Consider the following 27,438-nt stretch of genomic DNA (forward strand, 5'->3'; position numbering starts at 1 on the left):
AGCTTACCTATAGCTGCCCCGCCTTGTTTCTTCTCCTCCAGAATGGCAGCCAAGTCCTTGGGTTTGCTAGTCTTGAGTCGTGCACAACTTGGCTCATGGTCCATGCTCTTCATCTTCAGAAGTTGATTAGCCTTCTTGATCTTCTGGCTATACTGCCTGGCCATGAGGAAGACTCTGTTTTTACCCTTCTCCCCTAAGTCAAGCAGTTGGTCCCCAGCTTCCCCACCAAGTAGCAAACCAGGAGAGAGCAGAGAAGGATCCAAACCACCGAACAGTCCCTGAAGATCAGGGTCTTTTTGCGGAGGAAAGTCCTCATCGTCCATTCGGAAACTTCCACTGCTAAGTCTAGCAAGTTTGTTGCGGATGCTCTTGACAGTTCCAGGTTGGGGTTCTGGATTAACGGTAATCTGTGGAACTAGAGGTGTAACAGGAGATAGATGAGGAGACTGAGTAGGAGGTGGAGAAGGGGATTGAAAAGGAGGTGAAAGAGGGGATTGAAAAGGAGATGGAAGAGGGGACTGAATGGGAGGTGGAACAAGTGATTGAACAGAAGGTGGAAGAGGGGATTGAACAGAAGGTGGAAGAGGGGATTGAACAGGAGGTGGAAGAGGGGATTGAACAGGAGGTGGAAGAGGGGATTGAACAGGAGGTGGAAGAGGGGATTGAACAGGAGGTGGAAGAGGGGATTGAACAGGAGGTGGAACAGTGGAGTGAACAGTAGGTGTAGCAGAGGATGTAACAAGAGGTGTAGCAGTAGAAGTAACAGGAGGTGTAGCAGAAGAGGTAACAGAAGGTGTAGCAGAGGATGTAACAGGAGGTGTAGCGGATGATGTAACAGGAGGAGTAACAGGAACTGGAGATATAGCGATGTCAGGATCATCTATTTCAAATGTAGGCACCCGCACAAGTTTGGGAACACTAAGGACTGGAATTTGGAAGGTCGGAATAGGTTTGGAAACTGGAGGAATGGGTGAATGGGCAGCAGATTTCTTTACTTTCTGAGCTCCGGCTGAAGTCGACTTGTGTGAGGACTCAACAGACTTTCTTCCAGAGTCACATTTTTTGCTTGGGGATTGATGTGACTTGGATGGGGAGTCTTGTGTTTTTGACTTGTTTTCCTGTGCTTTCGGTGGAGGTTTAGATACTTTGTTTGGGGATTTTGGCTGCTTTTGAGATTTGACTGGAGAGTTTTGTGTTTTATACTGGGAACTGCTTCTCTTGCGTGGTGACTCTGGTCCACTAACAGGAAATGCGGCAGGAAGCTTGTCTGGTTTCTTTTCATTATTTCGAATGTAGTTTTCCAGATCATTCCAGATCTCGTCCACTTGCTCGGACATTCGATCGGCTGTGGACTGCTGTGATGGTGAATCTGAGGTTATAGGTTCACTGTCTATCTCAGTAATTGATACAGTTGGAATCTTAGGAAGGGGTCTATTTGCCACTTTGCTGTTATCCAGATTTTTGCTCTCTTCAGAAACATGGGTGTTTGAGTTCTGGCTAGCCGTGAAGTCTTTCTCAACAGACTGCAGATGACCTGGTTTGGCCTGTTGTTTACTTTGTCTTTCTGTCTCACTGGACGTGGCTGGCAATTCCCGGAACACAATGGTATCATAGATGTTCTCCTCTCCTGGCACTGACTGCACATTACCAGTTCCAAATGGTGTTCCTTCTTGGCCAGAGTTCCTGTTGCTTTCAGAGGAGCTCTCTGACTCAACTGGAGAAACTAAAATTTGAGGCGGTACAATTGGTTTGGTCTCTTGCACAGTGGTAGAAGCACGGGTAACCTCCTGATCCTTCCGAATCAACCCCATGGCCTGCAATTCCTCGTAACTAATATTATCGTAAACATTCTCAATGTCGTCAATCGTTAGCTGTTCAGCCGAGGAAGAGCCAGATATCTCATTACTTGACGACTCAGTGTTCGTGTGTTCTTGCTCTTCGTGAAGAGGCCTCTTTGCAGGGTTTTGCCGCTCACTTTGCGTCTCTCCAACACTACTGGCCCTGCGTAGCACTCTACTGCCACTGGTTGGAAGGTTTAGCTGCATTGTCTGCGTCTGCTCAACATGCCAGCTGCAAGGTCGTCCAGGAGCATCGTCAACCGCGTCATGATCACTTTCCGCATCCTGTCCACTTGTATCATTCTCAGTGGGCACAAACATCTGATAGATGTCTTCCTCGTCGTCGATCTGAACGGTCTTCTGGCGAGTGGGGAACATGGCTCGGCGTACTCTGTGGTCTGCCCATATGTTTGGGACAGAATGCCCACCACTGGTGCCCAAGAACTGGGAAATGTCGGGCTGAGATTCAGCTGGGCTTGTCACCTGTAGAATGGGTGTGTGGACCGTCTCCATCTGCAGAGACTCTTTGGCTGTCTGTGAAATCAAAACAGAGTACTATTTAAACCAATGGTTATTATGGTTGGGAATCTCTAGGCACCTTATGATTGATTACAATTCAGAGGTTACAAGAAAAGCATAAACAAAGGTGATTTTAATGTTATGGCTGACCAGTGTAATGTGTATAGTGAGCTGCTTTTAATGTTGTGGTTGATTTGTGTTTGATCTACGTACAAATAAAGTATTATGCAAAGTATATAATAGAGTTTTTTTTACTGTATTATTATATTTCAGGGCAGTTTTTATGTTTTTTTGTCAGTTTTAGTCAGTGTGTTGACAGTTTGAAGGAAAATGAAGCGGGGATGAAACTAGTGGATGGCTCTATAGGTAGCTTTCTGGATTAGCGTTTGTGTTAATCAGTGTTGATAAACAGAGCGACCGTGTGAGCGACCGTGAACACACTCACACAGACAAACTTAGGGCAACATAAAGGAAATGAGAGATCATATAAGGAGCTCTAAAAGCGTTCCCATTACACAAAATGCAGGTGTACATTTTTTTATTTTTGGTATTTGTAAATCGATTCAGAATCGAAAGTTTCCCACACCCCTAAAAAATTCTCATTCAAATGCATTCTAGATTAAATACACAAAAACACAGTCTTTGCATTTTTGAATCACTGATTGCACAGATTTTACCTGTAGATCAGCATGCTCAAGGTTGTGGTTCTTCCATCGGTCAATGCTGTCCACTGACACCTGTTGACTAAGCCTTTTCCGGCTGGTCTTACCAGGCACACGAAGCTTCCCCCCAGAGCCCTACACACACACACACACACATACAAAAGGAAACACATAAGCATGTGCACTGTAATTGTGTAGTTACCATTTATTGCACAACATACCCAAGAACCTAACGCATTTTCAAAAATCAAATTACCAGGCCACTGTCATCCTCATCATCAGCATCCTGAGGATGCAGCCCCTCGTCCACATCGCTGTGGTCTCCATGATCCCCGGGGTCTAGTGACTCCTGTGACTGGCTGACAAGGCTGCGGGACCGACCAATGGTGCCGAGATGGACCACAGGAGACAGCAGGGTTGCTCCAAAACTGCTCCGCTGTAACAGATCCATTATATATCCATAAATATTAAATACAGATTGTAATGTGAACCGTCATAAACACGGTTCTGGTTATGCTTTGTTAGTCAGCTTTTTTTCCAACTTTTAACTGCTAGGGTTGTTTTGGGTGGTTATGAGATTTATGGGACATACCTTCTGGATGTCTGGACTGGATACTGTAGCGGAAAAGAACAAGAAGAGGGATATTGATTAAATACCATTAATAACATCATCAGACTGTTACAATTATTACCATTATGCCATTATTTTGGCTAGTCACAAGCAAAAGAGGGAAGAAAAGACAACGACTTACTTGCATGTTTGTTTTTGAGCAGTTTGGATAAGGGTTCTGGGAAGAAATTGCAAGAGAAACCAGACAATTAAATTAAATTAAATTAAACTAAATTAAACAAAATATGTTCAAACTGATTTGCATGAATGCAATGTAAGGAAAGCACATGAAAGCCACACCAGTACGCAAAGTTTGAAAAGTGTGAACTTGGGACAGGCCATGGGGTTTGTTCTGCATCATGTGAGACTCACCGTTCTTCCTCCGTGTTCTCCTAGGAGACGGTCCCTCCTTCAGGTTGATTCTGTTTTGGCCCTCAGGACTACACTGCAAGCTTGGATGGTCTAAAAAGACGATTTATTAACATCATGTTTAGAGAGACCACTGCTATACTTTGTTGGTTTATTTAAACATCTTTCTTAACTTACTTAATTTTGCTTCTAATATTTTTTGTGAGGTAAAAATGTGGTAGAAATATTTAAATCATACTTACGAACATCCATCGCCAAAATGGCTTGCTTGGCCTGCAGAGGGAAAAAGCTAACATTACTTTTCTTTTCTGTTCATCACAACTATAATATTAATAACGGCTTTGGATGTAACTTGGCATTAGGAAAGATTTAAGATCATAACCATTTAATAAAAGGTTTATATTATAAGATATTAATTCCATAGTTGAACGTATTGGTGGTCATACATTTTATGATGCCTCATTTCATGCCCATCATGTCTTTCAAAATATGTGTGGTATGTGGTGTGTGTGTATCAAAGTTAAGTCTAGATAGTGCACAACATTATTGACAAGATTATTGACAACAGGGTTATGGATTTGATTACTGTGAATTCAGAAATCAATATTTGGTGGAATAACCCTGTTTTTTAATCACAGCTTTTATGCATCTTTGCATGTTCTCCTCCACCAGTCTTACTTACTTCTTTTGGATAACTTAATGCCACTCCTGGTGCCAAAATGTATGAGTTCAGCTTAATTTGACAGCTTGTGATCATCCATCTTCCTCTTGATTATATTCCAGAGGTTTTCAATTTGGTAAAATCAAAGAACCTCATCATTTTTAGTGGTATCTTAATTTTTTTTTTCAGAGCTGTATGTGTGTTTAATGAGGGGTAAATGCAGAGACCACGTTTTATCTGTGTCAATCACAAGTATGGTAAATACGATTGTGCAAATGCAATTAATTAATATGAACATTGTTGGAGGAGCCTGTTTGCTCTTCTCCAGACATGCTACCTCAGAATGTGTCCTTGATGGCTTTATTAATGATTATAAATAACAAAAATAAGTCTGCTTGGAACATCTCTGCAGATACACTGTTGAAATGACTTTCTAGTCCAAGCCTCAGAAACCAGTCGTGTGCTTCAGGTTTTAGGCCAGAGTTTATTTAGGGCACTTTTTTTAAGCTTTAGAGGACATTCTTTACGTCAGGGGACAGAAATCCATCTAGAACAGCACTTTATGAAGCCTTACATTTATTTTAGGAATTGGGTCAGATCAACCGGGTAAGTGCTGCTCTGTGAACAGTCCTCCTTTCCAGTGCAGAGTTGGTTTTTGCCAGTAAAGTGCATTACATTTACCTGATTTTGTCTCCTGGAGCTTCATGTACCTTCATGTAAACACATGAAAAACTTACTGTGGGAGACTACAATACCCTGTGTTGTTCTATTATGTTACCAAGAAGCAACTCATGTAGCAACCATTATAAAATGTATTTGGAGGAGTTGTTGTTGATGCAACTTGCTGACCACGGGGTGGCGCTGTGGCTTTAACCTGAATTCCTCCTACTTTCAAAACTTGGACTAATTCTTCTGCAAGAACAACCTAAACCTTAAACAGGCAGGCAAGGACATTTTCAGAACCAGAACAGGACAGAAGAGGGAGAGAGTGAGAGTATTTATGTAAGTGAGGGTGTGTATTCTGACCTTGGCCGGGATTTTAGCTGGATGGTTCTCCAGGATGAGCCTCTTCAGGTGCTGGATCCATGTTCGCTTGTCTTGCTGGGACTTAGCCTGCAACAGGAAGCAGAGAGAGCACAGCAAACCGCTTAACATTCAGAGACAAAAACACTCACTGTGACCTGACACGGAGGAGAAGTACCAAGCACATCAATCAAAACCAGAGCTTCAGCTTGATTACAAGCCCCACAGGCGAAGAGCGGAACCTGTCATTCAGTTCATCTACAGTTCAACAGCGGGTGTTTAACAAAACCTGCAGTCGAGGTTTAAAACACTGGTTCCCAAAGTTCACAGTCTGCACATGAGGTGGCTGGTGATTGGTTAACCCTATAAAGCCTGAACCATCATCAGATAACTGCCAAAAATCTGTAATTCTGTAGGAATTCACAACATTATGAGGATGTAGCGTTAGATATTAAGTAAACACTGACACATATTGAAGCTTCAACCAGTATTTTCTTATTTGAACTCTGCAGTATGTCACATAAATCTGTGTGGGATTTAGCCTCCAAATCTGCCATTCTGCCGGTCCCATTTCCACACTTAGGGTTGCCAGGTATTCAAAGCATTCTTTAGATCAAGAGCACTTACTCTCGTAACACCTCTAACAAACTAACGATTTCTAACCTCATTTCCTCCTTCCCGTCTTTTATAAAAGGACGTTTCACAGCTGTATTTGGTTTCTATGGTCCAGATCAGTTAGTGAGTTTGTTTGCTTGGAGAATCTTTGGATTGAAACCAGATCACACTGTCACCACAAGCGAACCACTCCAGAAAAAAAATCTGTATTTTAGGCAGGGAGAAGTTGGCAGAAGTTGGGGTCAAACTTGGTGACGTAATTAATTGCAGTAAAAAAATAGCAATGTGTTACTCATTCCACATTAATCACGTGTTGTGATTACAGTTCAATGTTATGTTACAGGTCAAATTGACCCGTTTCAAAGTTTGAAGATCTAGGTAAAATAGTTAAAAGTATTTTTTCAGTATGAAACTTCTTCTGCTTACCTTAATTAGAGTAATCAATATATAATATAAAAATAGTTCATCTCACATATTTGTGAACACCCTCTGCAAAGACAAAACTAAAACTAAACTAAATATTATGCTTTAATATTATTTAAAACTATTTTGTTTTATGTGTTGGTTTTTCAAAAGTAAAAAAAAAGTTTGAACATATTTTTCATAAATAAATACGAGTAAATGCTCCTAATTAAACCGTTACCTGTTAGAGGTAAAGAACAACACTGCACTAAACATTGATATATTAAATAGCAATGGAGTTAGTAATTAAATATTCACACTACTTGTAAGGATTTCTTTGGGTTTCAGACATCTTTTGCATAATTAAACATGCACCGGTTCAAACTGATCCGGGAACACCATAGCTGCTCCTGACAAATTAACATAACAGGAGGTTTAAGGCTTTAAGGTTGACAGCCCAAATTTTTTTTCTATCCTAAAAAGTAAATAAAACACTTTTGACACTTTTACCAGGTGTTTGCCTTAATAAATAGGATAAATGGATCTATAAGTACATAAATAAAATAAATATTGATACAACATTACAGGTAATATAATTACATATCATATATTAAACAATAAGTGTGTGACAATTATCATGACAGGCTCACATTTACTTTCAAAATAATCCAAACAAGACTGTGAAATCTTGGTGGGTCTAAAAAGGCCAGAGCACTTCTAACATGCCTCATAAAAAATCATCCGTCTGTGAACTGATTCCAGTGCGTCAGGACAAAGAAAACACTGAGCAGTCCGTCCAGGACCGAGTCTGACCCAGGGCATAACTGGGCAGAACACAACAGTCTCAAACACACAGAGAGAGAAAGAGAGGCATAAACAAACAGTGTCACTTTCATAATTCATTATATAACCGCTGCTACAGCAGACAAAGGATGGAGGAACATCTCAAACCAAAACAAATGAGTGCGTGAGAAGCCTTTCCACAGCCTTGCCGCGGCAACCGCCGAGTAACGGTGAAGAAAGAGCGCAGACGTCAGGAGTGTGTTTGCTGTAAACAGGGGTTAATTACAGCAGCTGAATTAGTATTCAATTACTTAACTGCTGCTGATATTTAGACACAATAATATGCACACCCACACGCACCCCCCCAACACACACACACACACACACACACACACACACAAAGGCTCGTGTTTTTGAGCTGTCAGGTGATGGTTTAGACTTGTAGGTCAGCTATAACAGTACCTTGCCTCAGGATGTGATGTACACACACACACATGCAGAGACACACACAGACAGACACACACACAGTACAGGGGTGTGGTGTTATTAGGGTAAAGTTCAGCGCACTGGCCCATCCATCACAACACGTCCCTCAGGCAAGGCATTCCAGTGTGTGCGTGTGTGTGTGTGTGTGCGCGCGAGTTTACCTGCACTGTGTGTTGCAGTTTGGGGTTCTTGTAGTGGAACACACTGAAGCTCAGGGGCTCCTTAGGAATGACCTCCACCAGCATCAGATTACAGCACTAAATAGAGAGAGAGAGAATATTTTACACCATGCCTAAAATGTTTAAAGAACAGAACAATACAAATGCTTTTAACTTATTTTTACATTGATTATCATCAAAAGATTAGAAGGGACATGGCAAAAAAATAATGGGACAGGATACCAGGCCCACATCCTGTTACATTTCAAATATCAGTGTATTAATGCTTTTTTATTTTTTTAAATGTTTAACTACAAATATTCTGGTTTGAATTAGGCTTAATAGGTGCTGTGATTGTCTCTTGCTTTAATAAATGTTTTTGTAAGTAGGAGTCATGTAGCCTCATAAATGCTGCCATCCAGGTGTTTTTTAATAGCAGGTGTTACTCTGAATTTCTGTATGTTACATAATAACTTGTTGCATCCATGGAAACAGGCGAGCTGGCCATTTTTCTGTTGAACAGGTAATCACCAAGCCTCAGTAAAATTTAAAGCAGGAAAATAATGAGATTAATAATTAGAATTATAAAAGATAAACACAAATAAAAAAATAATAGAAGACAAAAAAATCAAGTAGCTAAACACAACACTAAGATTATAAAGAATGTAAGCGATAGAAATAAAATGCTAAAACAAAATATAATAAAAAAATATATAATTAATAAAAGGACAAAATTTAAAAAAAAGTAAAAGGTAAAAAAGGGAAAAAGGTAAAAGCAGAACCTAAAACAAATCAAGTTACAAAATAAATCAAATGAATAAAAAATGTAGAAGGCCAAAAGGTAAAACAGAAAATAAAATTAATAAGAATGAAATAAAAAAAGAAATAAAAAGGTACAAGGCCAAATGGTGAAGGCAGAAATTAAAATAATTAAAAATTAAAATAAAGAAGCTCAACTAAAACAGTTACAGACTGTCTAAAGGTGGTTAGAAATGAAAAGTTTAAAATGATTTAGTAACTCATTTGAGTTCGCTGTAGTGAATTTCTGATCACTGGTGTACTGTAGTTAAAGCAGATTTTACCAGTTCACTAAAAACTCTAGAAACCTGACAGGTGATCCAGTCGGTAGAGCTGGATGAGATGTAATATGGCACACTAAAATTACTGGGAGAGAAAGGCCTGCTAACACTACACTAATATGTTACACTAAGAGTTACAGTCTGTAACTTTACACCAGTAAAGGTAAAATGGCCAGAAAGTGCTGGCACCTTACCTGTGTGTGTGTGTGTGTGTGTGTGTGTGTCTCTTACCAGTATGTGAGCCTTGTATGTGTAGGTTTCCTCTCGTTTCTTGGTGATGAGAAGCAGCTTATCAAAGAGGAACAGCGTTCTCTCATTCTTCACTCTCTGAACACGGAACGTTCCCTCTAGGACCAGCTCACCATAGCCAATCAGATCAGGCCCCTGCCAGTTAGTCAACAAACTCTGGATCTCCTGTGTGAGAGAGAGAGAGAGTTTTTTTTTTATCTGTATTTATTTGATTAAATAATAATTGATCAGTTACCATTTTGTATTACTTATTTATATGTTTAATATGATGCCAATAAATGATGCTGTGTTTCCTGTGTTCTAAATATTCATGCCAATAAATCTTTGTTGATTATTGATATGAATTTAATGGAGTGTGTGTGCTATACATTATGAGAGATAGAGACACATTAATGCGCATGTGTGTGTGTGTGTGTGTATTTGTGTGTGTGTGTGTGTGTATTTGTGTGTGTGTGTGTGTATTTGTGTGTATAAGCAGGTGATAAAAGTGTATCTGATGTTATGTAAGTTTATTAGCTGATGAAAGGTGGTTGTGTAAGGTGAAGATAAGAGAGACAGATGAACAGAGTCAGAGTCATTCCCATTAAAATTATTAAAGCATCATCAATCACTCCCTCTCCCTTTTTTCTATCTCTTTCGGTCTCTCTCTCTATCTCTCTCTTACACACACAAACACACACACACACACACACACACACACCCCATTTAAAACAAGAACACACATGTAGGACCTATATTCACACACCAATACATTCACTATATGGCCAAATGTTTGTGGACACCACTTTTGCAAATGATTGCATTCAGCTACTTTAATAGCTTTAATTAATATTATCTGTAACACACTGTTGAAGCAGATATGCAAATAATACAAACTTTTGTTGAGATTTTAGGTGATAGACCAAACACAAAGTAACACATAATTGAAAATCATGTTTCATTTTAATTCCACTTCACAAAGTTTTAATCCATTTAAAAAAGGCCTTTTGGCCTAAATTTAAAGTGCAGGGACAGAGAAGCTGGTCAGATTTGATGGGAATTAATTAATGGAGCTAAATACAGGGCAATCCTGGGCAAAATCTGCAAATAACGGCTGAAAAAGACTTGAGACTGGAAAAGAGATTCACCCCAACACATACAGGCAGAACTACAATGGAATGGTTTATATCAAAGAATATTCATGTGTAAGAATGACCCTGACCAAAATCTCACTGAGCTTCTTTGACAAAACATGAACATTGCTGTTTACAGACGCTCTCCTTTCAACCTGGCTGAGCTTGAGCTCTTTTTGCAAATCTTAGTCTCTAGATGTGCAAATCTGGTAGAGTCAAACCCCAAAACACTTGCAGCTGTAATTGCAGCAAAAGGTGGCGCTGCTAAGGATTGATTTAGGAAGGCAGAATGCTTTTGCACACCTTTCATGTGTATATAAATGTGTGTGTGCACGAGGCGTGTGTTACCTGCAGTCTGATGGTGTTCTCGTGTTTTCTCTTCATGTCGTTGATGTGCCAGGCCACTCTCTGCATGGTGTCGATGGCCTCCTGAACCACCTCATGCATCTCTGAGTCTTTCTCCAGGTGAGTGGCGATCTCCTACACAGAACAGCAACACACACACACACACACAGCTGCTCTTAGATCAGCACACACACACACAAACACACCTGCAGCTAGGCCTGATACACAGCTGCCAGTGATACCATGTCTATGCTGGGAATAATCTAACAGCCAAATATCAAAGAAATATCTGGTGGTTCTGTGTTGGCCCTGCAGGGTTAGAGAGAGGACAGAGCTTCAATCTGTAAACCTGTACCTGCAAAAAACTAAATCTAAGCAAGTCAAATGATCTAATTTTAAGGCAAAAATCTTATTTAAAAAATTTAATGAAATCTCTGTTAAGATGCTTTTGTCTTACTAAGCATTGCTTAAGTGTAATATTATTTCAAATTTTCACCTTATTTTAAGTTATTTTGATTATTGTGTCCAAATCTAAGCCAAATAATCATTTTTAGCTTGATTTAAATCTTACTTGAGTCATTTTGAGACTCTGCAATTGCTTATTTTAAGAAATCTTATTGCAAACATGTGCTTATCCCATTAGCATGTTTGCTTAATATATAATATAATCAATATTTAGTGGAATAAACCTGTTTTTTAATCACAGTTTTCATGCATTTTGGCATGTTCTCCTCCACCAGTCTTACACACTGCTTTTGGATTATTTTGTCACTCCTGGTGCAAACATTCAAGCAGTTCAGTTTGTTTTGATGGCTTGTGATCATCCATCTTCCTCTTGATTATATTCCAGAGGTTTTTAATTTGGGAAAATTAAAGAAACTCATCATTTTTAGGTGGTATCTTATTTTTCCTTGTTCTTGTCAATGGATTATTTTTGCAGTGTAAGGTGGGTGTTTCTGATAAAATTGCCAGTTATGGTAATATGGTGGGTACAAATTAAATGTAGAACTTATAAAGTGAACCTATTGAATTCGATGTCAGTGCAGCAAGTGATTGAGATTGGTGATGTGAGAGTGTGTGTGTGAGAAGGACTCTTACATGAAGCAGTAGATGGTATTTGAGGATCCTCTGGACGGGTTTGAGCAGATAGGAGCCGAGGGGCAGGGAGTGTTTCAGACTCTCCTGACGCTCACGCAGAAACTTCGCCACGGCCTTGTTCCGCATACACTCACTGAGGACAGCTACTGACCTACACACACACACAAACATGATTATTTCTCATAGATAGATCATCAGGCCTGAATTCTGGTCCAAACCCACGTCTGAACCTGACCAAAACCTGGCAAATGGCCTACTCAGATTTTTTGAAGAATATTCCTAATATAACTGTAATAACTATAATACTAATAAACACACACACACACACACACACTTAGGACAGGTATGGACCACCCTAGCCCCCCCCCCCCCCCCCCACCCAACCGATTAGCCCATCCAGCACATATTCACGCATACACACACACTCTCTCTCTCTCTCTCTGGAAGGTCAGGCCCTGCTGTTACTGCTCTGATTTTACTGCTTATTGGATCTGCTGCACTGAAACGACACGCCTCGGCAACCCAAAGCATGTGTGTGTGCACGCGCGTGTGTGTGTGAGCGCGCGTGTACACGCAAATTCCAGCATCATGCACACACAGACACCACATTGTCCCAGTTGGAAATCTGACCTGAGCACAGTGTCGGCTACAGCCGGCGTCTTCAGAGCACTACTGTACTGCTGTGTGTGTGTGTGTGTGTGTGTAAGACCGGCGGCATGTCGTGTGACCTTCATTAGGGTCACCGGCTGTGAAAGGGTGTGTGGGGTGAGGGGTCTCAGAGGGCCAAAAAAGAGACTATTCATACACACACACACACACACACACACACACACAAGCAGCTAATCCAACTTTGGGATGCTACAGAGTCTGCATGGCAACCACGGTTGCTATGCTGCTGAACATAAAACATCCCATAATACAAACCTCAATGTGCCTGACTCAGTTTGAGTGCCTAAAGGCTGTTCTGTTTCTGTGCCTCTAAGATCAATTTACATGCTGACAGGTCAAAATCATGAAGTGTTACCTCAGGGGATGACAGCTTGAGAACACCTACACCTTTATGTATAAGTTGCGAGGTGTTATCTTATGAGTGAGGTTAAGTTTTAGAGAGGCCTCTAGTCGTGTTTGCAAGCCACAAAACTCATGAGCTAGTGTGTCTGTCGAGACTGATGACCCTAGAATGGTTTGTCCAATGAATGAACATGTAGAAATAAGCCTGCAGGAGGAATCTCTTAAAGAAACCAACCACAGCTAGCATAGTGTGCCTTTAACACATTTGGGATGGACAAGAACAGAGATTGCAAACCAGGAGCTCTTGTTGAGCATCAATGTCTGATCTTACAAATGGTCTATGGGATACATAGAGAAGATGTTCCACAGAAACACTTGAAAAACTGGTATAAGACCATCACAGAAGAATGGAAGCTGTTTTAGCTGCAAATGTGGAACCAATTCCATATTAAATACTTATGAATTAAGAATGTTTTGGCATTAAAGCTCCTGTAAATGAACCGTATATTTGTCCCAATACATATTCCCATATAGTGTATATACTGAGAGAGAGAGAGAGAGAGAGAGAGAGACTGAAATGGAGAACTTGAGAGACAATGACATAAAAAGAGCAGGTGGTAAAAAAGCCCTATTCACTCCTATGGAGCTATTATCTTACCTTTACTGTAAATGCCCACAATGCCCCCCCCTCCCCCCGCACACACATACACATACAATTGAGCAGAGAACACACACCCAGTAACCTGGTTCACATTTCACATCTAGAATGACACACGTGTCTATTCATCCACATTTATAGCTCAAGGTCGCACAAAGGTCAGGTGCAGCACCAGTTTAAACTGGTAAATCTTGGGAGTGAATGTATGGTTCCCACATGTTCACATGCAGGGCAACTGGATTTAGAAATATTTATTAGCTACTGAATATGGTTATTTAGATCAATAGGTTGCACAGACAGTCAGAAATTGCAGGATAAAATAAAGTATATGTACTTTTTTTACTGCCAAAAGCAATTTTAGGGGTGCAAGCAAATATGAACATAGCAGACACATTTTGTCACCTTACAACCACAAAACTTCAATCACATGAATTTGCTGAAGATGCTGTGGTCAGATGAGACCAAAGTTAAACTTTTTGGCCTAAATGCAAAGCGCAGTGTATGGCAGAAATGTGACACTGCTCATCACCCTGAACTCAACATCTACACTGTGAAACATGGTGGTGGCAGCATCACACTGTGAGGATGCTTTTCTTTAGCAGGGACAGGGACGGTTATGGGAAGCAGATTCACTTTTTTAGCAAGTCAATGGCCCTAAATATACAGCCAGAGCTACAGTGGAATGGTTAAGATCCAATAATATTCATGTGTTAGAATGGCTCAGTCAAAGTTCAAACCTAAATCCCATTGAGGTTCTGTAGCAAAACATGAAAACTGCTGTTCACAGACGCTCTTCATCCAGCTTGGCTGAGCTTGAGCTCTTTTTCAAAGTAGAATGGGCAAAATCTTAGTCCCTAGATGTGCAAAGCTGGTAGAGACAAACAACAAAATACTTGCACCTGTAAATGTAATTGCAGCAATAGGTGGTTCTACCAAGTACAAATACTTTTGCACATCAGATTTTTATTTGAATATTTTTTTTTCAAAACATTTACAATTATGTGCTACTTTGTTTTGGTCTATCACTTAAAACCTCAATAAAATACATTAAAGTTTGTGGTTGTAAGGTGAAAAAATGTGAAAAGGCTCAAGGGGCATGAGTCACTGAAGTAACTGCCCTCAGTTTATAAATTGTTACAAAGTTTAAGGTGTTTTTATGCTTGTTTCTGTGTATGTGTACATAAAGGGATCATGACTTACCTTGGATAATTAGTGCAGTACTGTGTATAAATATGAAACTCCTCACTCTGTGAAAAAAAAAACACAAAGTATTACACTTTATTATCAAAAAGCAAAACCCATTAGATCTGAGATCATTTGAGTTGAAAAATAGAGAAAAGAGACAGAGTGAGAAACAGAAAATAAAAGAGAGGAAGAAGGAAGTGATGGATAGTTGGAAGTGCAGAGTATTATGGGCTGTTGACTGTAATGCCAGTCTGGTAACTCTCTCCTCTTTTATTTACAGCATTTCGTTCGGCCCTGCCTCCACCATCAACTTCAAACACTCTGGGAAAAGTACAGGGCATCAAACTATCAAAGCAACGCTCCCTTCCTGCTCTCTCGCTTTTTCTTGGTCTCGCTCTCTCTCTCTCTCTCTCGCTCTCTTACTCTTTCTCTCTAGCCCATTTAGGCCTGGCACCAGATCTGGGGCATCTGAAAATCACTAGGGGGCATGTGGGGGCAGCACAGACTGACCACATAGCGGAAAAATAATCTAGCAATAAACAGGGCGGGAGACCTATAGTAGATCTGTTAAGGAGTGGACCTCATTGGCAGAAAGAAGCTCTACATTTACAGCTATATTTTCATATCGCACAGCCAGGCCAGGTAACAATAATTAAACTATAGAATTATCATACAATTCGCCTCATTATCATAGTTTTAGTAAAGTTGTGTGTAAAAGTTTTCGTGAATTAAACCAAACTCGATTTTCCTTGATTTCACATGCATAAGTTAATGAACACCAATCACCTGTAATTTCATAAATCTAAATATTTAATAATAATCATGTGTGCTGTTGAAATAGTTTAAATTGGACAGTGTTCTATTTTTAAAAGTACCAATTAGTGGCAATTAAACATTTAAATGCCTTAATGCAGGGCCAAATCCACAGAATCTTCCCATGGTCAGGGAATGTCGTAGAAAACTCCCACAACTCCAAAACAAAGGTTCATGAATGAATTTTTTTTTTGTGTGCACAAATTTGTTCATATTTAGCTAAAAAGAATTAGGCCCAATATATGGCAATAACATCAAAATTGTCTAGTGTGATAATTGCTCTTTAAACATAATGTCTAATTGCATTACTGTGCTATTTTATTATCATTATATTACCAGCATTCAATGGTTTTAAAATGACAAAAATTATTTTTGGAACAAGATATCATCCAAGAATATTTGGTTACTGTGACAGGTCTACCCAAAACATACAGTGCATCCCAAAAATGCAGCCAATATAAAGTGATGCATATAAACCCAAAATTGGATCAAATCTAAAGTCAGTGCAGTGTCTACCAGGACATTTCAGAGCACTACATGCTTCCCTCTGGTGAAAAGCTGTATGTTCCAGCAGGACTTGGCACCTGTCCACACTTCCAAAAGTATGAACTGTACTTATATAATATTCTAATAATTTAGATACTGACTGGGTTGTAACCACATCAACATTAAAATAAATAAACACTTGAAATAGATCCGCCTGTATGAGTATGTGTTATGAATCTATTTACTGTATTGGTTTCACTTCTTGAATTTAATCCAGTCATTTTTTAAAGACATTCTAATTGTCTGAGATGCACCTGTATAAGCAGAGTAGTTTTCCTGCTTCTCTTCAAAATCATTTTCTAAATCCTAAAATTTTCAAAGCATTTTTTCCTCAACACTAAACACAAAAAGCATCAGAAGAACTGACTGACTTTGCTTCTAATGACACAAAACATCCTGTCCCATAAAATGTGGCATGTATGTTCTCTAAGTCTGTGTCTGTTAATCAGTACCTGACAGTTAAAACAAAACTGAAACCAAGGTACTGACAAACACCCTAAAACTAAACATGTCATTAAGAGAAATAAGATTACAGAATGTGTGTGTGTGTGTGTGTGCGCAACAGATTGCTACTGTATGCTAAAGAAGAGCTTATGATTAGACTTTTAACACTGTTTGTGTGTGTGTGTTTGTGTGTGTGTTTGTGTGTGTGTGTGTAATAGGCTCTCTGTGCTGTGGTCAGCATTGGCAGCCTCATTAAATGCTCTTCAGTGAAAATTGCTGACTCAGCTGAAAAACTAAAAGCCTATTATGTCTTTTACAGACGTTCTCCTGACACCTGGAACATTAAACCCCTTAATGGTGCTCAATGTGGGAGTGAAGATCCACCAGAACACATCTACAGAAGTGAGCAAAAAGTGGGCAAAAGTCTTTTTCAGATTGTATATTAGGATAGTACAGGTTTACCTGCTTAAAAACAGCAACATGCAGTAATCCCACAATAAACACTGACTGCTAGAAACAATAGTACCACCTTAAAATAAGAATCCGTTATAAATAGTTTATAAAGGAGTTTATTAATGGTTATAAATTAAGTTGTAAATACTTTGAAAAAAAAATCATAAGCAACTTAATAAACACATAAATAGGAAAAACAACAGTTACTTTAACATATCTAATAAAATAACACAAAAAGTTAGTTTAGTTGTTTAATATGTAATTATAGTTAAATTAATAAAGTTATTAACATAATGTTAATGATGACTGATGGAAAATACAAGATAAGCATCTAGTAAGATCTGTGGTTTACCAGTATAAATGAATGTGAAATCCCTATTTGGTATATGACAGGTCACTGTCGCCCTTCCTATTTATGTGTTGTAACTCCTTATTAATGGTTTATAACCTAATTAATAACCATTAAACCATAAACTCTTTATGAGCTTTATAAACTATTTTATAAACCCTCCTAAATGGGGGTCTTATTTTAAAGTGGTAGTAAAACTATTTTTAATCCTCTCCTAGGCCCTTTTACATCTGGCATTAATATGTATCCTGGGTAATCAGATCATAAGTGGCCAAACAAAGTACAGATGTAATCAGGGTCATTGTATTACTTTATCTGATTCTGATCATCCTAGTGTCTGGATAAAGTCGTGCCCATCAACAAAGAGGCCCGTCATCTGGTTGTGTTGAGCGGAGAAAGATCAACACGCTATTGGGGAAGCTCCACCTCAATGTAGGGATCTGTGCAAGTGCAGTAGCTATACAAAGTTAAAAAAATTTAGGTTTTTGTGCATTGTGAGCCAAACCCTGCAAACTATTCATGAGGTTTTTTTTATGTTTTTAACCAGTAATGTTAAATATGTTGTTAAAATGGTGATGTAATCATTGGTTTTGAGTATTTTGGTCTTTTCCCATTTAAACAGAAATTGGGCTGATAGTGCTTAACCTTAGACAACTGCTTTGCTAGTAATAAAAAGATGGATGCTAAGAGTCTGCATACAGTCCTGCCTGGTTAGTTAGATGTGTTGAAGATCTTCATGCTACTGGGGACGCTCCACATTGTTGTGGAGATCTGCACAAGTGAAGTATCTATACTGAGGAGCATTCTGATGCAAAACACACTGTCCACCATCATCATGAAATAGAGAAATAGCAATAACAAGCTAATTGATAAAGCTGATACTTGTTGCTGGTGTGCAAACAAATCTAGCTTGCTTATCTCGATATAAGCTGAGGACGTGCAAAGAAAACTAGAAAATCCAGCAGAAATTATACGAGAAATCTGTTTACAACTGCTCATAAGATGCTAGTTGTGAACAGCTATGCGTTTTGCTAATAATTTTTGATTGGATCACCTAGGTTACCTGGGTATTCCCACCTAGGATGTTAATGCCAGACCTAAACAGGGCCCTGGATTAGTTCAGTGTTTATTTACTATGCAGTGTTACAAACAAAAAACAACTTTCTTTTTCTAGTTTGTTAGGTTAAATTCTGTTAGTTGACATTACAGAATTAGCATTCTCCTCCAAGCGTGTTGAGCTCCAGTCTAGTTGCATTGACAGCAGAGTTTGTGCAAATGGCTTGGATCTTCTTGAGACTGGAGTGGATTTTCTGCTCTGTACAGAAATTAATTAGCTGTTGGAGCTTTTTGCTGAGCTGTCCAGTCAAATACTTTAACAAGTGTAAACATAATTGTGTCAATATAAAACCATTCCAGAGCTGAATGTGTGAATAACCCTATACCCAAAGCTTAGCAGTCCCAGTACGGTCCCTGGTCCTGAAAGCATCGTGAGGCATCTGAGCAGAAGCGCAGCGCTCAGCATCAACACGCCCGACCTCCAGAACCGCACAGCAGGAACGCAAAACATACACACACCCAGGAATGCGACTGCACTGTAACTGCCATTTACTGAAGGACTGTTGATTAGACACCTCACACACACAGACACACACAGGCACAGACCTCAGTGGGCATTTGGTATGCTTGGTTGTAAGTCTGTAGGAGTGTGTGTGTCTTTGTGTGTGTGAGTGTTTGGGTTTGGTCTATTGTTTTAAACTATCAAGACGAAATGATGAGCCCAAAACCTCAGCTGCTACCAAACGCCCACACCACACTACACACTCACTGTAAACACACACACACAGGGAGAAAGAGAGGGAGAGAAAACATAGAAAAAAGAGTGTGTGAGAGAGAGAGAAATTGAAAGAGAGAGAAAGGTTTTACCTTGGCTACAAAACACTCAGCGATGGCGACTGGGTTCGCATTACACTTCTCCAGGTCGTGTAGGAGATCCCTACAAACACACACACACACACACATTTGACTACATATTTACATGTCAGACAATACTTCAGTTGCATGTCTGAGCACAAAACAATTGGTGAACCCTGCTCTCAATCCATGTTCTAGATGCAAGTGATTTAGTGTGTGTGTGTGTTGTGTTTGTGTGTTAGTTACCTGTTAAAGCCGTAGATTTCACGGATGTTTCCAAAAAGTGAATTTCTATCTTCGACCCCCAGCAGCGGCCGAGCCTGATTACTGATGCACTCCAAATAATCCTGAGAGAGAAAGGGAGAGAAAACAGTAATTAATATACTGTTCATTATATTATTCATTACATTTTTAGATTGCTGTTGTCATCCGATATTTATTATTAATAATGTTAATAAAAAAAGGTTAAAAATGGCTGAGTAAATATTTAAGCCCTTATGTCACATTTAAGTATTAAGAACACATTATAAACCATCCAAACCACAGCAACCACCTAAACTAATCTGAACTGAAATGCTCTTAACTGAACTGATCTAAACTAATCTGTTAAGCCAAATGAACTCATCTAAAAAGAACGGAACTGCACCAAATAGAACTAATTTGAACGGAACAGATTTGCAATCATCTGAACAAAGCTGATCTGAACTAAATGGATCTGATCAGAATGTAAATGAAGCTATCAGAACCAATTTGAACTGAATGTGAATGAACTAATGTGTACTAAACTAAACTGAAGCAAAGTGATTTAAACAAAATGAACATATGCTAATCCCAGCTGATCTAAATTTAGCTGAATAAAATATTGTCAGAGTGAACAGATCTGAACTGAACAGATCTAAGCTGAACTCAGAAACTAAATCATACTGCACAGAAATTATCTGAACTGGTTTAAACTAATCTGAACTAACCTGGACAAATGCAACCTAGCAAATGTGGACAAATGTGAACTGATCCAACCAATATGAAATTGAGCCATACAGAGCAAATCTAAATTGAACTGATTTGCATTCATCTGAACACAGCTAAACTGAACTAAACGAATCTGATCAGAATGGAAATGAAGCAAACTGAACCAATCTAAACCAAACTAAACTTAATCAAACTAATCTGATTTAAACAAAATTAGTCTATGCTAAACCCAGCTGATCTAAAATTAGTTGAATAAGTTGGAACAGATCTAAACTCATCTGATTAGCAGGAAACTAAATCAACTGAACTGATCTGAATACAGCATTGATCAGAATTAAACAGAATTAAATGGAATTAATCTGAACTGGAACTGATTGGAGCAAAACTGACCTGAGCTAAACCGAGCTGATCTGAACTTCATTCAGTTGCAAAAAATGGAAACAAATTGAACTGAGCATAAGGGAGAGAAAGAGAGCGAGACAGAGGGAGATTATCACTCAGTCAGGTCTGTAGATAAACAGTTAAACTGTACAAACAGGAATTAGCCTGCAGTCAGGAGCAGTGCTGGGAAAAAACGACCTGATCATAAAAACTTCAACCATAACACACCCACTTCCAGAAACACACACACACACACACACACACTGCTGTTAGACCCGGTGTACTCGTGTACTCGCCCCATGCTGACAGATGGGATAAGTGCATTTTCAGCCTCTGACAGAATCTTTACCTGCCCTTTCACAGCCACTGTCTACACCAACACACTCCACTGTCAACACTCTGCTCACACACACACACACACACACACACATTCACACACATGGATGCACACACAGAGTGGTGGACCTGGATCCTCAGTGTTTGTATGTAGACACTTCTTGCCCCACTGCAGGTCAGGAGGTTAGGGGTGATGTGTAAGTGTGTGTATGTCTGTGTGTGTGTCTGTGTGTATGTGTGTCTGTGTGTGGTCAAAGGAATGCAGATCCTAGCCTAGACCACCAGCCCTCCAGCCGGCCATCTCCACCATATCTTAAGACACGATCACAGTCCAGTCTGAGCTATTAGATACTATCCTTCCACACAGACGTGTTCATTAGTGCCTAATGATCTAATCTCAGGAAACACAGTTACAAGCTCTACAGTCTTCTCTAATCACGTCATTCCCAATACACTATCCAGAGCTGACTAAGTGCTCATTCCACAACATTCTCTTTTCAAATCATTTAATTTCCATATTACACACTATTCCCAGATTAAGGTGTACACTATTCATTGATCAGACACCATTCCCAGAGCAAATATACATAAGAATTTATAATAAATCCCTGATCAGATCAGACATTATTCTGAGATCAGTGCCAGAACATTCCCAGATCAGATCACACACTTATCCTTAACCTGAAACAATTCCCAGATCAGGTAACATTATATAATCACAATTTCCAAAACTGTTTAACAGTATTTCCAGATCAGACAAGAATCATACTAGACATAACTCCCATATCAGATAACTCACCATTCTCACATCAGAAAAGACACCATTCCCAATCCATCCCCAATTAGACATAAACACATCATTCCCAATCAGATCAGAGACAATTCCCACATCAGATTAGACTCCACAAGATAACATTCCCAATCAGATCAGAGACAATTCCCACATCAGATAAGACTCCACAAGATACCATTCCCAATCAGATCAGAGAGAATTCCCACATTAGATTAGACTCCACAAGATACCATTCCCAATCAGATCAGAAAGAATTCCCATATCAGATCCGACATCATAAGACACCATTGCTAATCAGATCAGAGAGAATTCCCACATCAGAACCAACATCATGAGACACCATTCCCAATTAGATCAGAAAGGATTCCCACATCAGATCAGACATCATGAGTCACCATCCCAATCAAATCAGAGACAATTCCCACATCAGATTAGACTCCACAAGACACCATTCCCAATCAGAACAGAGAGAATTCCCACATCAGATTAGACTCCACAAGACACCCTTCCCAATCAGATCAAAGAGAATTCCCACATCAGATCACACATCATGAGACACCATTCCCACATTAGATCGGAGAGAATTCTCACATCAGATCAGACACAAATCTCACATCAGGTCAGACACAATAAGACATCATTCCCAATCAGATCAATATATCATTTTAAATTCTCCCACTGTGGGACTAAAAGGATTATCTTAATTTTCTCTTACATTGTCAGACATGATTCCAACAATGATTCATACAGCGCTACCACATCAGATCAGACATCAAGAAACACCATTTCCAATAAGATTCCAAGATTCCATATCAGACATGATTCCCACAGAGATTGAGACACCCCTTACACATTCTCTACTTCTCTACCAGGTTTCAGATCAGATAAAACACCACTCCCAGATCAGATCAGTCACTATTCTCATGTGATACACAATTGCCTAAATTGACACCATTCTTAGATCAGATAAGATGCCACTCCCAGATCTGATTACAAACTGTGCCAAGATTCCTTTCCACCATTCCTACTGTTAACTTCCGCTCCCTCCACTGGGATCGGGATTCTGCAGGTGAAGTGTCTGAACAGACTTTTTAACCATTAAAAACAAGAAAAGCAGTTTCAGCTCTTAACGTGTGCACACACACACACACACACACACACACACACAGACAGCCCTGCTGACAGATCTGACACAGGTGAATTCATAACAGTCTGGGAAAATGTTTGTACATTTTAAGAGCGAGTGACAGAGAGAAACAGAGAGACAAGCAGGGATTCATCAGAGTGAAAACATTTAAGTGTATTTCTCTCTCTTTCTCTCTCTAAGTGTTAACAGGTGGGACTCAGTCTCTTGTTTTCCTAACCTACTTTGCTGTCGTTTATCAGCTCCTTCTTTCATCCTATCCTCCTTCCCTCCCTCTCTCTCTTTCTTCTCTCTTTTTTTCCTCCATCAGTTCTTGAGAGAGACAGAGAGAGAGAGAGAGAGAGAGAGAGAGAGGGAGAAAGAGAAAGATAGAAAGAGAGACAGAGAGAAGAAAAAGGCAGGGGGGAAGGGAGTGGAGGAAGTGTGTGGGGTCGAGTTTCTTCTGCACTTCCTATGGCTTACACCCCAGCTATACATCACATACACGGACACAGACAGACAGACACACAGACACACACACACAGACACACACAGACACACACACACAGACACACACACACAGACACACACACACACACCACTTCTGGTGTAGATCTGACGTGGCATGATGTTTACATTTAGCAGGTTAAATTACAAACTGAACCAACAATACTGATCTAAACCCAGTTCAACAAACCCGATCAGAAAACAAACTGAACTCAACAAATTGATGTAAAAAAAGCAAACTTAACTGAACTGATATGAAACCAACTGGACTGAATATACCTGAACAGAACTTAACTGATTTAAACCAAAGTCTTCTGAAACAAACTGAACTGATTTGAAACTGATTGAACTGAAAATCTCTAAATTGAACAAAACTGATTTGTACCAAAGTATTCTGGAAAAAATTGAACTTATTAGAGCTGATCTGAAACTGAACTGAATAGATTTGAATTGAATAAACATAATTTAAACCAAAGTCATCTGAAACAAACTAAACTGAATAGATCTGACTTAAATGAAAGTGATTTGAACCAGTCATCTCAAACAATCTGAACTGAATTAATCTGAATTAAATGAAAGAGCTTTGAACCAAAACCATCTGAAACAAACTGCAATTAACTAAACTGATCTTAAACTAACTGAACTGAATATATCTAAATTGAAAAAGAAATTGATTTGAACCAAAGAGATCTGAAACAAACTGGACTAAAATGATTGAACTCAAAGTATTACAAACCAAATAAACCAAATCTGGAACTAACTCCACTGAACTCAACTGAACTGATCTGGAACTAACTCTAATTAACTAATCTGAAACAAACCATACTGATGTGAAAGCAAGGTGATCTAATACAAAATTAATTCATCTAAACTGATCTGGATTGTTTTGTACTGATCTAAACACAATTTAAATAAACAGATCTTATATGAGGCAAACTACTTTGAAACAAATTGAATTTATCTGGTAAATTTGGTGTTTACATTTGAAAGATTAAGTGTCCTTTCATTAAGACTGTATGACTTAATAATTTTAATATTTTTAATTTATTTAGAAAAATACATATAAATATTTTTTGTTTAAATACTTTGCCATGAGCTAGAGTGTAAAGTAGTTATGAACTGTGGTGAAATAGGAGCTCTTTTTGAGATGCTGCACTTAATCGCCTACTAATGAATCATGATCAAATCAAGTGTTTCTGAAGTCAAACATCTGTGCTAAGACACATTAACGCTGCGCTAACACACACACACACACACACACACACCATGGTGCAGCGCAGTTTGAGCGAAGCGGTAAAGCCTTTAATTTCTGCCTCTTTTCTGTGAAAAGTTTCATTGTTTGTGTGGCCTGAGGGCAAACCAGGAAACCAGAGTTTCACTCAGTATCAGATTTCCAGAGCTCCAGCTTCTATGGAAAACTCTCACAGCTATTTACATTCTTCTGTGACGTCTGCTGCCCTCCAACGCCAAACATATCTGCTCAACTTCATAAAAAAATATTGTTTTCTACACAAGGACAAGTTTCTAACTTGTTCTTTTGTAATTAGGGTTTAATAGTGCCAGCTAATTTATGAGTCAGAATCTGATGTCGGCATCATGATGTCATGAAGAACTGCTGCTATCACATGATTCTACTGGAAGAGCTGGGAGGGTGAAGGCTGGCGTGGTCTTCCTCTGAGACACATGAAGCTCTTCACAAGCTTCTCAATCTTCTCAAACAGCCCAACATGCTTGGAGGAGAACGCTAATTAAAGGTTATGTTGCGTTGCCCAACAGATTTACACAGTAGATTTTCACTAGTATTACTACAGTATTGTATTGCTGTATTATTATAGAGTAAATCTGTAGCACTGCAATGGAAGTGTTGCAATTTTAGTAAAACCTTTCCTGGATGTGGACAAGCATTGTCCTGCTGAAAAAAGTCAGCTGGAGGCAGGACTTAAGCGCTCAACACCAGTCCTTCATATTTGAACCTGACTATCCTTGTTCACTGGTGCTGGCTGATCAAAGGGCAAGATGTCTTTGAGTAGGCTACGTTCACATTACCAGGCAGAAGTGACTTAAATCAGATTTTTGCTCAATGTGTGCAGATCGTATTTTTTCATGGCTGTGTGAACGTGTTAAATCTGAAGTCAGATTTGAGTCACTTTCATATGTGGTTCTAAATCAGATACGTATCCTATTTATGCACATGCGACATAAATGTAAACGGTCAAATCAGAATTCATGCGTCTTTTGCTTTTACAGACAAGCTGTTTGCTCTCCACTCCAGCAAAAGATGCTCCACATATGAGCTGCTAACGCATCCATTTCCCTTTGTAAAGCTACGAGGCGTCTCTCAAATATGATGTTTTTTTTTCGTTCTTGGTGAAGAAGGCAACGTTTAAACACTTATCAATGTGCTCATGTGAGGCGTTTCAGGGACAGATTTGTTCACATTTCTCACAGATACAGATCACTTACATTTGTGAATATAAACCGTCAAGATAGCCAAATCCAATCTGAACAAAAAAATCAGATTTAAACAATGTGGCTGGTAATGTGAACGCAGCCAAAGTGGCTCAAATCTGATTTGGCACATTCACAATCAGATCTGAGCCACATAGAGCAAAACGATCTCTTACTAAGAGATACACTACCCAAAAGAAACCTCTGAGAGCCTTTTTTTATGCCCACTTATGGCACGTGACCAATCAGACACTCTAATTTAAGTATATTCCAGTATCTGTCACAGAGATCAATGACGTGTCACCTCTCAGTCTGTCAGCTGGGCAAGATGTCTTTGAGTTTTTGAGTGCATCAAAGAAGCACGGATAACAGTCAACGAACTCTCACCAAGAGGTACACTACCCAAAAGAAGCCTGAAGGCCTTTTCAATAGGGTTCTCTTACCTGAACGATGCTCCTCAGGTCCTGTACATAAGTCCTCTCTGTCTCCAGGATCTCCTGCACCACCCTGTCCACATACGCCACTTTGCGTCCGCCGTCCGCTTCCTCCTGACTGCTCGGTGTGGGCGTCTCTCTCTCTGACTCCGCCTCCTCCAGCTGACGTGCGGGAACAAGCTCCAGTCTGATTGCGCCGGAGTCCCGGTCCCGCTCAGGGGTGGAACCCAACATAGCCCGCCCCCCGAGAGAGCAGTGGCTGTCCCGCGAAGAGGCGGAAGAGGAGGTGGAGCCATAACTGACTGGGCGGTCGCTGCAGTGGGAGGAGTCCATGCTGTGGGCGGAGCTGTATCTCAAGGAGGATTTTCGGATGGGGCTTAGGACCGTCCCCTCAACGTCAGGGACCTCCGGCAGCGGAGGCAAGACATCAGGGGAGAACGGGTATTCTGTTACACACAGAGAGAAAGGGAGGAAATATTCATTTTACATGCATAATCTATATTTCATATGCATAAATAAACTATCCAGATAAAAGTATTTGGATGCATGCAGATTTATTTCTTTTTCTAAAGTGACTGTCTCTAATATCCAAGGATATTAGCTAGCACTGCTGGAGCAGCATTAGCATTACCCACTAACTACACTAGCATTTTCGCTGTTCAGAGAGGAGTATATTGGACTGTAGCCTGCATGTTTACCGTGTTAAAACAAGCTATGTGGGATGCTAGCAGTTAGCCTCTAATGCTAATGCTCCAGCCTTAGTGCTGGAGAAATTTGTGAATATAAGCTTACTGTAAATAAATGGAAGCGCTTTACTCACCCAAATAATATATTTTTTTTAGGAAAGAAATCTGTGTAGATTAACATCCAGCACTCGTTTGACTTTAAAAGAAAGTCTTTTTTTATTCCAATTTTGTTTATTAAACTTGGTTAGCTACCCACCTCCCCCACCACCAGCACCAGCACCACCACCACCACCCAGCAGCGAGATCTGCATAATTAGAAGTTCCTCATAGTGTCTCTTAAAATGCTCCTTATAATCTGGTAATATGAAAAAAGACCAGTATA

At 39.6% G+C, this 27,438-nt stretch overlaps 1 protein-coding gene across 2 annotated transcripts in view; it reads right to left on the minus strand.

Moving 5' to 3' along the window:
• LOC103040800 (pleckstrin homology domain-containing family G member 1) overlaps positions 1-27,438 on the minus strand; it is a 52,807-nt gene that overhangs the window by 4,584 nt on the left and 20,785 nt on the right. For both annotated transcript variants that reach the window (XM_007237435.4, XM_022677476.2), the window contains exons 2-17: positions 26,380-26,816; positions 19,626-19,726; positions 19,392-19,461; positions 14,879-14,925; positions 12,010-12,160; positions 10,915-11,046; positions 9,437-9,619; positions 8,130-8,225; positions 5,686-5,772; positions 4,241-4,271; positions 4,002-4,091; positions 3,772-3,807; positions 3,612-3,634; positions 3,276-3,455; positions 3,035-3,154; positions 8-2,372 (exon numbers count right to left, since the gene is read on the minus strand). In XM_007237435.4, coding sequence (XP_007237497.3) covers positions 8-2,372; positions 3,035-3,154; positions 3,276-3,455; positions 3,612-3,634; positions 3,772-3,807; positions 4,002-4,091; positions 4,241-4,271; positions 5,686-5,772; positions 8,130-8,225; positions 9,437-9,619; positions 10,915-11,046; positions 12,010-12,160; positions 14,879-14,925; positions 19,392-19,461; positions 19,626-19,726; positions 26,380-26,703 — 4,036 coding nt within the window. In that variant the 5' untranslated portion in view covers positions 26,704-26,816. The remainder of the gene's footprint in view (positions 1-7; positions 2,373-3,034; positions 3,155-3,275; positions 3,456-3,611; positions 3,635-3,771; positions 3,808-4,001; positions 4,092-4,240; positions 4,272-5,685; positions 5,773-8,129; positions 8,226-9,436; positions 9,620-10,914; positions 11,047-12,009; positions 12,161-14,878; positions 14,926-19,391; positions 19,462-19,625; positions 19,727-26,379; positions 26,817-27,438) is intronic.

The sequence above is a fragment of the Astyanax mexicanus genome, chromosome 13 (assembly GCF_023375975.1).
Source record: "Astyanax mexicanus isolate ESR-SI-001 chromosome 13, AstMex3_surface, whole genome shotgun sequence".
Taxonomy (NCBI): Eukaryota; Metazoa; Chordata; class Actinopteri; order Characiformes; family Acestrorhamphidae; genus Astyanax; species Astyanax mexicanus.